The sequence below is a fragment of the Strix aluco genome, chromosome 1, assembly GCF_031877795.1.
Source record: "Strix aluco isolate bStrAlu1 chromosome 1, bStrAlu1.hap1, whole genome shotgun sequence".
Classification (NCBI taxonomy): Eukaryota; Metazoa; Chordata; class Aves; order Strigiformes; family Strigidae; genus Strix; species Strix aluco.
This window is the reverse complement of record NC_133931.1, coordinates 40,845,229-40,857,353: the sequence shown is the minus strand read 5'-3', so window position 1 is coordinate 40,857,353 and position 12,125 is coordinate 40,845,229. Positions and strand designations below refer to the sequence as shown.

The window sequence follows — 12,125 nt, the reverse complement described above, 5'->3', positions numbered from 1 at the left end:
GAAAGCGGATGCACAGTGTGCAGGTATCCGATTTCAGAGCCGGGCACAGAGAAATCCCCACACCAAAGACTGTATGGACTTGAGTAGGTAAGTGTAATGTTGACAGCCTAACCTGAAGCCCTAAAGCTGTAAACCTGTTTGATGAGGTCCTTAGGCAGGTACCATTTCACGTGAACAAAGGAAAACTTAATGGTTTAAATAGATTGAGGGTAGGATATGTTTTCTGCATTATCTTTAACTTCACTGCAGTAGGTATTTCAGTAACTCTGAAATAGTCTACAGAATGAATTAGTCTGCTCTATTACTACACAACAGAAAGGAACATCTTTTTTTCCCTGTACAGAACTGATTCTGGTCCTCAGGCAACTGGATTTTCTTCTGTTTCACTCAAAAACTGTAGGACAGACAATAATACAGCTTTTAATCTTCCTGCACACCTTGGCAACACTTTTTAAATTATTTTCTGCCAATCCTCTTCTACTGAGAGCTTTCACATGGTTCACAGCTAATATAATCCTACATTTTAAAGAGGATGGATTACAGAGAATTATCCTCCTGTGTATTAAAAGTGGTGAAAGGAACCTTTTTATTTTCTCAGATACAGTTTCAGAGCAGCGGCCTGGAAACAACTGTCCCCTTATAGTCAGATTGTCCCTTTGGTCACACCACCTCTTGAGTAACTAGCACTTAGGGATATGGTGTAGTTGGGAACTGTCAGTGTTAGGTTAATGGTTGGACTAGATGATCTTCAAGGTCTTTTCCAACCTTGATGATTCTGTGATTCTGTGATTCTGTAACTAAGAGAAAGAGACACACTGAAGGCATAATTTTCCTTGTTTTCCTTCACTTCAGAAGCAGTGAAAACTTTTTTTTTTCCATAAAACAGCATTAATGCCATCATATGGTTCACTTTCTACTGCTGTCTTTCCTGTCTTTTTTGACTGTAAATTGATTCAGCCTGGCACTACAGTATGCTGTGTTTATACAGATATTAGGTACGATGGACTCCATTTTTAGCTGCCTCTATCTTAACTTTGTTAACAACAAAAATAAATAGCAGTAATTTGCTATTCCTGTTCCCTTCTATCTCCCTGTTACACATCAATGGTAAGGGAGAAAATCAGAGATTCACTAGATCTTCATTTGTTCTTCTTCCTTCCCCAATCCATACTCTTGGCCTGAATGAGAGGAATAAAGGTGTCAAATAGTTCCTCTCTTTCTTACACCTAAAATAGGCTCAGGTAAGTCACATATATAGGTGTGGATTTTACTGTTCTGTGGAAATGTGTACTGTAAAGCACAAACTAATCTTTGGTACCCTGTTCCATTTGCTGGCAAGAAATAGTGTCTCAGTGTTCAGATCATGAACGTATTTAGCACAAGTGGTGGCCAAAGTTACTTTGGCCAAAAGACAAAGCAACACCGTTTACGTGCAGTAGCAGTACTTGGTGAGAAAGATTTCTGGAGAAAGCTGCACAAATGTCTCCTTCCAATTTCTGGCCAAAAGACAAGAACAGCCTTCATGCTCTTGTTTTAATGGAACAGAGAGCGGAGTATTGTACTGATATGCACAGCCATCTGTTTTTCCTTTGTTTAAAAAGACATGTTACAGTATTTACCTTTGACAACTATTTATTGTTTTCTCCTGCTTTCCTGACTGATTGCAAACACAGATGTTTTGGTGAAAATGGTAACACTGGCGTATTACTGTCAACATTCTCGTTTCTTCAGTCAAGGAAGGATCGAAAAAACACCTTTGCTGAACTTCACATAATAATAAAAATAACAACGAACTCAGCCTCCAAGCCACATGAACAAAGCTTTTCGACAGTGCAAATTATTTCAAGAAGCTGTTCCAGCTGTTCCATATGCTTAGTAGTCTAACCCATTTTACCATGAACCTATATATCCTAACCACATGCAAAGGCCCCAGCTGTCTACTAAGAAATAATAGATTTTTGCACTAAGAGACATGGGATATTACTCAACTAATACAGGATATTGCCCAATGTCTATAAAAGCAGTTACAGTATCAAAGGTGAAGAGACTAAGGAAGTAACTGAAGAGTGCTCTTCCAAACTTTGAAAAATAACACTCTTTTTTAGTCATCCTTTACAATGATCATTACACTGATAATCTGAAGCTGTTCCACAACTATTTGGTCCAATGTAATAAAATGAAGCCTTACAGTCTTCAGTCTTAAAAAACCAGACTGCTGCTCCAGTCAAAAAACAGTCTTAGATAGTCATCTCAGATAGATCTCTTCAAACTCAAAAGTTGGTTTCTGTAGAACTGCTCAGGTTTTATAACAGTGCAATGGAATATTTAATCTGGGCCTAGTTTGTTGTGTTGTTAATGTACACACTTAAACCAAGCACTTATGTTTTCACACTACTGCTTGTCCCTTTGACTTGTCTTCTTCCCACAAAGAGAGGAGAACTTAAAATCCTTACCACTTGCTTTGTAAATCATTTCTAGTTTCTTAGGAAAATATCCTACTAGATTTGCTCCGCTGGCAGAAGATCAAAACTTATGCACTTGGTGCTCAACACATTTCTAGGCATGCATTTGTGCAGAAACAACTGTCAGCTTATTTTGTATTAGTACAGGACGAAAGCATAAACTACACCAGACTGCTTGTATATAGCCAAAATAGGCACCCATCGCCATTTTTGTTCAGTAACTAACAAACCCAGTGAAAATCAAACCCAATATGCGTTCAGAATATGGTGATTTCCAACAACTGTGTAAACCAGTGTTAATGTTAAAAGTTAAGAAAATAAGATTTCCCAGTCTCTTGATCAAAATTATTGTTCTCCACCAAAACAAAACAAAAAAAAATTAGATGGGGCCATCCCTGGAATGGAAACAGAAAATCTTCCACTGTGGAGTCTCAGGTGTACTAACTCATAAACATTTATAGTCATCACAAGCACCTGTTTTATTATTGCTCAAGTATATTTGATTTAGACAATTTGAGATGGAGTTAATATAGCAGCTCTTTGTGCATATAGCAGAAGGAAATGCAGCTCGTCTGTCAAACAAACTGCCCTGCACTTTCTTGCAACATGGGGCAGAAGATGATGAATTGGCTCAGCCAATACACCTGTGTGCAACTGACCTTGGATACCACAAGCTATGCTGTCATTTTCTGCCAGAAGAATTAATCTGCATCAGGATCTGTTTGCAAAATCAAACATTCACACTGTATTTAAAGTGTATTATGAGTCATTTTTTGTCTGCTACAGAATTTTTGCATCAGTAGTTATTTCTTGGAGATCAGGGTCTTCCAGAAAGCTGCTCAGATGCAGAGACAGCATAACACCAGCTTGCTCACCTCCAGGTGATGTTCTTCAACTGTGCCAGAATTCTGTTTGTGCAGCTGCTGTGCTGCTTTTAAAGCAGGTGAAGAAGGAAATCCCTTCATGACTGATTTAAGTTTGTTGTTTTGAATCTCTGGGTCAAGTATATTTTTCTCTGGACTGATTTGGAATTGAGAATTCTGGGGTTTCTGCAGATAGACTGTTGCCACATACCATCAAGTCTGTTTGCAAAGTGATCCTAATTAAAGAAGGAGATCCTGATAGACTCCTAAGCACAGTTCTTGACATAGTTCATGTCAATATTTCTTGATCACCACATGCTAGATCAGCTCTAAGGAAAAGCACTAAGCGAGCTGTTTCATAAAGAACAAGCTACTTCCTGCCTCAGAGGAACACTGCAGTATCCTGAAGGTCTTACTGCCCATATAAATCATGTTATATATATTATGCCAGGTAACCAGGATGCAGAGGTGATTCCTCTGCTTTCCCTTTGCTTGATGAGCCTTGCCAATTCAAGTAATTCTCTTGCACTGCCAGGCACTGCCTGAAATCAACCTCCAAAGAGGATCTACATGTAGCTGTGGCACTTAGGGACATGGTTGAGTGGTGGACTTAGCAGTGTTCGGTTTACAGTTGGGTTCAATGACCTTAAAGGTCTTTTCTAAACTAAATGATTCTATGATTTTATGATCTGCCTCAACTCAACTTTCAAAGCCCTTTTGCGTGACTTTATATATTTTTTTGTATATGTTTTTTTGATGGACCAGTGCAAAATAGCAAACAGCAGAGACCAAAATCTGACCCACAACTCTTAAAGAAAGTACCTGAACAACCCTAAGAATTAGACTGATGGTGTAAGTCCACCAGCTTTTTACACTTAGCTGTGCAGGAGTTGCTCTAATACATTTTATATCCTTTTCCATAAAGCAGTTCTGTTCCAGTAGTCTGGCACTCATGAATGTAATGCTACAATAACAAATTTGCTATCACTGAACAACACAGAGAAAAAGGAAACAGAGTTTCAGGCTCATGAGGGATTATGGTAGATAAGTAAGGCAAAAATAACTCAACTCTGAAAAAGTCTTGAATTTCTTTAAAAAAATAGTGCACAACAGATGAAATAAAAGATGCAAAGCTGAAGTCACCAAACATCAGGGTTGGTTTCTGTTAAAATTAGTCTTGCAGTCCAGAGTCTAAAGGAATACTCCAAGCCACCCCTTGACAAGTGTAAGCACCGGGACAGTGGGAAGTGAAATAATATGATGAATGGCTGCTGGAGGGCAGGAGAAATAGGTCCATTTTGGGTTGCCTAGGAGCTCAAACTGACACCCCATGAACAGTTGATTTTTTTCAGACTGCATTATCACTTTCCTTGTGTTTCATCATTTTGCAATTCATTGAGATATTACAGAACATACCCGAGAATATCACATAGTCTTCAATTTTCAGGTATCTAAAGCTATTTCATGAACAAATTGCTCTACACTTACTCCAAATTTACGGAAGTTGTTCACCATTGAAATATTTCCAGTGGCTAGTTCTCCCCATCTATAGCTATTAGTCAAGGTGACACAGAAAGTGTTGAAACGACAGATCCTGTTAGAACACTAACATTATTAAGGCAGAAGTTAATAATTCTGCAAGTTAACTTTACGACCAATTAATCACACAATGTGATGAGTGCTGGAGGCATTCTATTCCAGATGCATATCCTAATTTACCTGCAGTAAAGCACACCTCAACAAGATAACTTTGTGGTTGAAATATAAAGCAATAAAATGCTGAGTTAAAAGAAACTCTCTTTTGAACTACCAAGAATTCAGGCTATGAAATCAAATCTTTTGCATTCAGCAGGTGTTATGCAATGCAGTGTTACTCTTACCTCCATGGGAAAGGCCTTAAAATTAACCGTGTGTTCAGAACCACGCTGGTTTTCTCTCCCCCAGTGAAATCGAACATCGTGTAGTTCAAACTCATGTCCTCGAGGTAATGGCCCCCCTATTAACACTGTGAAAGAAGACAAATGGTAAAGAACTTGGCTTTCAAAGCAGACAAGCCACTGAATACATCCTCCAAATAGAATAAGGAGATTGTTGCAAGCTTCGTTATTATCAGCAGTACTAGAGAGGAGAAGAGTAAAGTTGACAAACTTGACATCTTTACTTTTGAAGTACCACACAGGTACAGAATGCGAAGTCAGGCAAACAACAGTGAAACTGCTGTCATGCTGCACTCTCTGTTTTATGAGGCAGAACAGCCGGTCATAACACAAAATAAAAACATTGTACCTTTATCAGTCGGAAGAGTGAATATATTTATTGCTCTTATCAAGACAGTAGCTATGTGCTCTAAACAGATGGTGAGGGTTCTGAATTGAACTGGTGACTACCTCCAACTTGTCCGAATGCTTAATCTCCATCACCTATATTTGCTATGAGTCACAGAAACTGATAGAAAACTTTTGATTGCCAATATTTTGCCAGGTAAAGGTGTTCGATCATATACCACCTGTCAGGCTTCTGAGATACAGAATGCCTCCATATCCAAATATAATCAAACCTACACACAGGAGCAACAACATACTTTGTTTACTTAAAAACAGCTTGTAGGCAGCCATGGCTTGTTTTTTTACTTCAGTTTTTTAAACATCCAGAATTTCTTAAAAGCATCTGTCCACAATTGCAACACATACACAAAAAAATTTATATAGTAGCTTGATACTTTTGCATTAATAGAGACTTCCACCATAAGTAGTAAAAGCAAGCAATTGTACCTTATGAGGCCAAATCTACTTTGAAATTAATCAATGGAAACATTTTGCCCAGGGATTTCTGAATCTGCTTCGGATCAAATATTACTCCACAAGCTGTAGGTAACTTCCCACTGAAATCACTGAATATTGGCTTCTAGGCAGGGCTGGTTTTTACTTAAGAGCATTCAGAGTCTTCCCCAGAATCCATTAAATTCTAGCTTACATTTCATAGACTTTGAATGAATCTTTTACAATCTCTGATACTTGATAAGGATTATTTAATTGTATAACCTACAGCTTTAGGGAATTAAAGTTCCATAATATAAAGTTATTTTGACACACAAACTAAATGGCCTTAGTTTGGAGCACAGGACATAGTGTAATACTAAAACATGATTTAGCACCTGAATCATATTGTAACTGTACAAACACAAAAACAAAAGTACAGAACTATAAAAAACCTGAAAGAAAACTCATCAGTTATGGTTTTCATAAGCAGTTACATTGCAGAAAAAGGCAAAATATTCAAATTAAGCCTCCTTTAATAATTCTTCACAACTAAGCTAACCCTAACTAAGGTTTCTAAAATTAAATGTCCTAAATTTAGTTATAGATTCAGATTTTCTTCTTAAACTTGCTTTATCTGTATTCTATCTACACCTGTATCCCACAGGGAAAATCTACAAATCTGGTGGACACCGGGGGAAACAACCAATTGAAGTGTTTAGGGAAATCTACTCAAATAAACCCATGATACTCAATTAGTACTATTTCTTAGGAAAATGAAGCATTTCCTCTGTTTTAAAATATTGTTCCTGGAGAAAGTGTAACTAGAACAAATGTTCTCTACATGATGTAGTTCTGGGTCTCCAGGAGCTTCGAAGAGTTTATTTCTGAAGCTTAAATTATAACACTGATCCCGTGATAAAAGTATTTCAATGCATGAAGCACGTTTATCTTTCCTTTGCCTTTCATGAAATCTTGATCCTTGTCAATGCATGAAACATGTTTAACTTTGCTTTGCCTTTCAGCAATTTTTGATCCTCATTAGAATATTATTCTGAAACCACCATCCACTGTGCAATCCACTGCTGGCTTAAGAGAAGTCCCTCTGTTAGCAGGATATCCTCTAAAGCATTTTTCAATATACAATTCCATTACACAGTTGGTCATGCTTCTTCCACCTAACGCATAACACATGTACAATGATCAAACTGGAAGCAGCCTGTGAAAATGTTTGCAATTAAATAATGAGAAGGATTTAGGAATTCCAGATGGACTGCATGTCCTGAATTAAAGGATAAAATCAATCACCAGTAATGACAAATTGATTTTTAATATCTCTTAATCAGTTTACTTTTTTGCACAAAGAAGTTTTTCTTTGACTGTTAATATTACAGTAGATGAGGATCTCTTCCACATTCACTGAACAGAGTTTCAAAAGCATTTAGTGCTCAACAGTTCCCATTAAAATAATCTGGCTAAATGGATTTGTCATCAGAGATCCCCTGTGAGGAAAAGAAGCTGCAGGAGTTTCCGCAATCCCTGAAAATTGGCCAGAATACTAGGTCATACACAGCTTGTTAACTCTTTTCTCCTCTCGGTGGGGATAACAGACGTTTTCTTCCCCCTCCCAAATATGGAAAAATTATCCCCAGTTTATAAATTGAGAATGGGAAGTGATATCATACGAAATCTAAGGAAAAGCTGAAACCAGAGTTAAGACTTCCTAGATCATAATTCCAGGCCTCAGGCATAAACTTATTCTATTTCACATTTGCTTATATTTCAAGACTCGTCAGTCTGGCATCACACTGCCTTCAAGTTTAAAAAGAAGTCTTTCCTTCTCTTAAGTCTTCAATGGTTTTTTGCACATGCATTCAGGTGTGTTGGTCCCATCTTACTAATTATTGCTACGAAGTTACAAACTGCTCTTGGGAAAGGTAGGGTTGAAGGAGTTGCATTCTGGCACGCAAGCGATGACATCGCTTGCGGTCACACTCACATCCTCCACAGGAGAATTCAAGAACCTTCCTGATCCTGCAGAGAGAACTTTACTCCTTGGGAAATGAGCTCTGCTTCTAATACAGGCAGTAAAACTGGCTGGAAGTACAAAATTTCTATTCTATTGCAAATCCGAAAAATTCTGTGGACAGAAATGTTCTGTGTTGCAATAATACATGGAATTTATCATGGAAAGGAAATTATAAAGGAAAGCATCATTATTAAAATAACAAACCTTTCCTTTTTAAAAAATTCAGTGTAAAACTGAACTGACTCCCTCACTCTCAGCACAGCTGTAGCTCCCAGGACTACTGGGATCTCAGAAGAAAACAAAAGTTGGAATGTCTCACGGTTTGACAATGTTCAGCTGTTTAAATGCCCCCAAAAGCTGTTACTAGCTAAGATTGGTTAGAATAACATGAATGCTCTTCCAAACACATGGTAAGAACTACCACAGTGCTGGGAAGCACAGTGGAATTTTCTCTCCCTACTTTCTTGACAGTTGTCTCCTTCATACAAAATAGTTTACCCAGATGAAAGGTCAGCATGAGATACTGTGATTTCACTTAAGTTGGAATTGTTTCTTTTATTATTTGCTCGGGGGGCTGATTCTGATTTGATGAATGACACAAAACACCTCCTTTAAGAAATTAGGACTGCTTTGCTACCTGCTCTTCATCACTTTTGTAAGCATGTGTAACTGGAGTTTCTCTCTTAAGCTGCCCAATTCTGTAGTTAGTATTCAGAACCCACTCAAATTAATGAAAAAAGCTCTTTTAACTTACACGGTCTTTGGATCAAGGACAAATTTTGCCAGCTGTACAAAATAGTTTGGCATCACACTGTCTTAGCGATAGGCTGGACTGCTTCTGAATGCAGACAGCAGTCAGTGCCGGTGAATTGGATGACACACCACAAGAGGAAATTCTGGACTTGCTGTGAAGCAATCTGACTGACCACACAGTTTGGCGTTGACCCTTGCAGCTCCCATTGCAAAGCTTGCTCCTTTTTCCTACCGGAGTCAACTGCAAGACTCTCACCGGCCGCAGCCGATGCCGAGCGAGCACACCCGCTCGCTGCTGGGAGCAGCTGCTGTTCCCACGCTCCGGGACACACGTACAGCGAGTCTCAGGCCAACGCCAGCTTTAGGGGGTAAAGCAAGGGCCGTGTTTCAGCATACCTGATTTGGACTTCAGGGCAATCTGAATTGAATGCCCGTCGTTGATCACTTCACAGTCACGACACACTACGTAGTTTGGCGACAAACGCACTTCCAGGAGCGAGGGGTCGTATTTAGCTTCTCTCGAGTTCAAGTTAATAGGCGACTGGTACTCCCCGTTAGCATCAGGAAAAATCAGCCCCCACTCCACTCCTGAGACACAGGGGAGAGCCGTCACGGGCACACCCGGCACCCCGCGCTGCGCCGCGGCTTCCCGGGCAACCCCGACCCTCCCCCCGGCCCTCACCGCCCGCGCGCTGCCGCCCACCGCCGCGGGAAGCGGGGGGCTGCAGCTCCGCGCCGCCTCGGCCCGCCGGCCCCGGCCACCGCTGCCGGGCGGCCCCGCGGCCGCCGCCGCCCCGCGCCGCCCCCGCCGGCCGCGACCGACCCGCCGCCCGCTGCGGGCCGGCACCTCCCGGCTCCCCGCGGCTCGGGCGGCCGGGGGGCGATTTTCCCTCCGCTCCGCCACTGAAATCCTCCCACCGCCACCCCCTCCTCCATCCTCCTCCTCCTCCTCCGGCCGCGGCGAAAGTTTCTCCCCGCCGGAGCCGCCGCCCGCTCCTCACCTTCCTCGTAGCCCCACTCCGGAGCCTCCTCCCGGCGCGGGAAGGGCTCGGCGCCCTCGATCAGGCTCCTGTCAGCCATGGGCGGGCGCCCTGCGAGCGGCCCCGGCTCCCCTCGGCCGGGCGGGCGGCGGGAGCGGGTGTGCGAGTGTGAGGGGGTGTGTGAGCGGGTGTCAGTGTGTGTGAGCGGCTGTGAGCGGGTGTGAGGGTGTGTGTGAGCGGGTGTGAGGGTGTGTGTGAGCGGGTGTGTGAGCGGGTGTGAGGGGGCGAGGCGGGCTGGCGCCGCTCCCCGCCGTGCCTCGGCCCTCCCTCCGCCCTCCCGCCCCCGCCGGCGGGTGTCGTCCTGTGGCGGGGCAGGGGCCGGGGGCGCGGCGCTGCCGCCGGGCGGGCCCGGGAGCCGGTCGCTGTCCCAGCGAGGGGTAGCGGGGCAGGCGGCGGAGCGGGGAGGAGGCAGCCGGCGGCCCAGTCTGGTGTCCCCCGCGGGCCGCCGCTGCCCCGTCCTCCCTCGCGTCGTCCGCGCCTTCCCCCGCAGGCCGCTCCCCGCACTTGGGCGCCTGGGTGTCCCCGCAGCTCCCGCCGCCCCCCGAGCCGGGCACAGGCGGTCTGTGCGCCCGGGGACACCGCGGAGAGCAGCTTCAACAAGGGCAAGGGCAAAGCCCTGCCCCTGGGGAGGAACACCCAGGCACTGCTCCGGGCTGGGGGCCACCAGGACGGAAAGCATCTTGGCCGAGAATGGGGTCCAGGCGGGCACCCGGCTGTACATGAGCCAGCCGTGTGCCCTTGCTGCGAGGAAAGTGAATGATGCTTTGGGCTCCATTAGGCAAAGCAATGCCAGCAAGCTGAGGGAGGTGATCCTGCCCCTCAGCGCTGGTGAGGCCACACCAGGGGTGCTGGGTCCAGGTCTGGGCTCCCCAGTACAAGAGAGACATGGACATACTGGAGAGAGTCCAATGAAGGGTCACGAAGATCATTAAGAGGCTGGAGCATCTCTCTGAGGAAAGGCTGAGAGCTGGGACTGTACAGCCTGGAGAAGAGCAAGCTCAGGGGGATCTCATCAGTGTGTACAAATAACTGAAGGGAAGATGCAGACAAGAGACAGCCAGGCTCTCTTCTGTGGTGCCCAGTGCCAGGACCAGAGGCAATGGACCCAAACTGAAACACAGGAGGTTCCCTCTGAACATTGGGAAACACTTTTTACTGTAAAAGCGACTAACTAAGCCCTGGCACAGGTTGCCCAGGGAGGTTGTGGAGTCTCCATTCCTGGAGATACTCATCTGAACATGGTCTTGGGGAACTTGCTGTGGGTGGCCCTGCTTGAGCAGCGGATTTGGACAAGGTGATCTCCAGAAGTCCCTTCCAATATCAGCCATTCTGTGGTTCCTCCTCACCACACAGCACTGTGCCACTCCTATGGAGGGATGGAGGCCTTCAGTGAGGACAAGGGGGCCACTGAATAAGCAAGGGAGCCCAGCTCTGTCCCTTCCATTCTTAAGGAGGGCTGAGGCCTCTGTACTCTTTCCAGTGACCCCTTCATTTAGGCCACATCCAGGAGTGTGGCTTCAACTCCTCCTGCAGAATATACAGGATGTAGGGTTTGAGGAAAGTCTAAAGTCTCTCCCCAACACAAGGATGCCTCAATTCAAGGATACAAAAGGACTCTTCCTTCTCCTTCTGCCAACAGCCATGTATGGACCTAGAGAGCATTCATTCTGTCAAGGGAAAAAAGGACAGAAGGGACCTCTCTATTAGAGATCTCCTCTAGGCAGTGGCCCAGACACTTGCATCAGTGATAGCAAGGGGAATGGGAACCCAGCACTGACAGTCCGCAATCCCTGACACCAACCAGCAAAGCTAACAGAGGCGGTCAAATAGAGTTGCTGTCATGATCAGTGGAAGTGCCCTCTGCTTACCATCCTTGGCCCCTTAAAGGCAGTGAGCAGACCTCCCTGCATTCTGGTATCTCAACAGGATAACAGCCTGATCCTGTGTTGTTGATCCACAAGGTTTGATCTAGGTGTGGATCGCACGGTGCTTCAGTGTTCCCCAACTCAGCAGTAGTACCTGTGGTTCCTGTGCAGGGCTGACATGGGAGCAGGAATTATCATCAGTGTGAAAGTGAGGTGAAAGGAGAAGGACTGAGCTGGAACTTCATTAATGAAACAAGAAAGTACTCGTTTGTGAGCTCTGTGCAAGGTGAAAAGAAAATAGGACAAAAGAAGTAGAATGTACTGGGTTGGGATTTTTTCAAGATCAGAACAGAAACA

General features: G+C 44.1%; 1 protein-coding gene across 2 annotated transcripts in view; it reads right to left on the bottom strand.

Moving 5' to 3' along the window:
• Positions 1-10,109, bottom strand: part of CA8 (carbonic anhydrase 8) — a 54,133-nt gene extending 44,024 nt beyond the window's left edge. Inside the window, exons 1-3 of one of the 2 annotated variants that reach the window (XM_074847328.1) lie at positions 9,865-10,109; positions 9,260-9,451; positions 5,206-5,330 (exon numbers count right to left, since the gene is read on the bottom strand). In XM_074847328.1, the coding sequence (XP_074703429.1) occupies positions 5,206-5,330; positions 9,260-9,451; positions 9,865-9,943 (396 nt within the window). In that variant the 5' untranslated portion in view covers positions 9,944-10,109. The remainder of the gene's footprint in view (positions 1-5,205; positions 5,331-9,259; positions 9,452-9,864) is intronic. The other variant, XM_074847320.1, reaches the window with a different exon arrangement.
• Between the last annotated feature and the right edge of the window lie 2,016 nt (positions 10,110-12,125).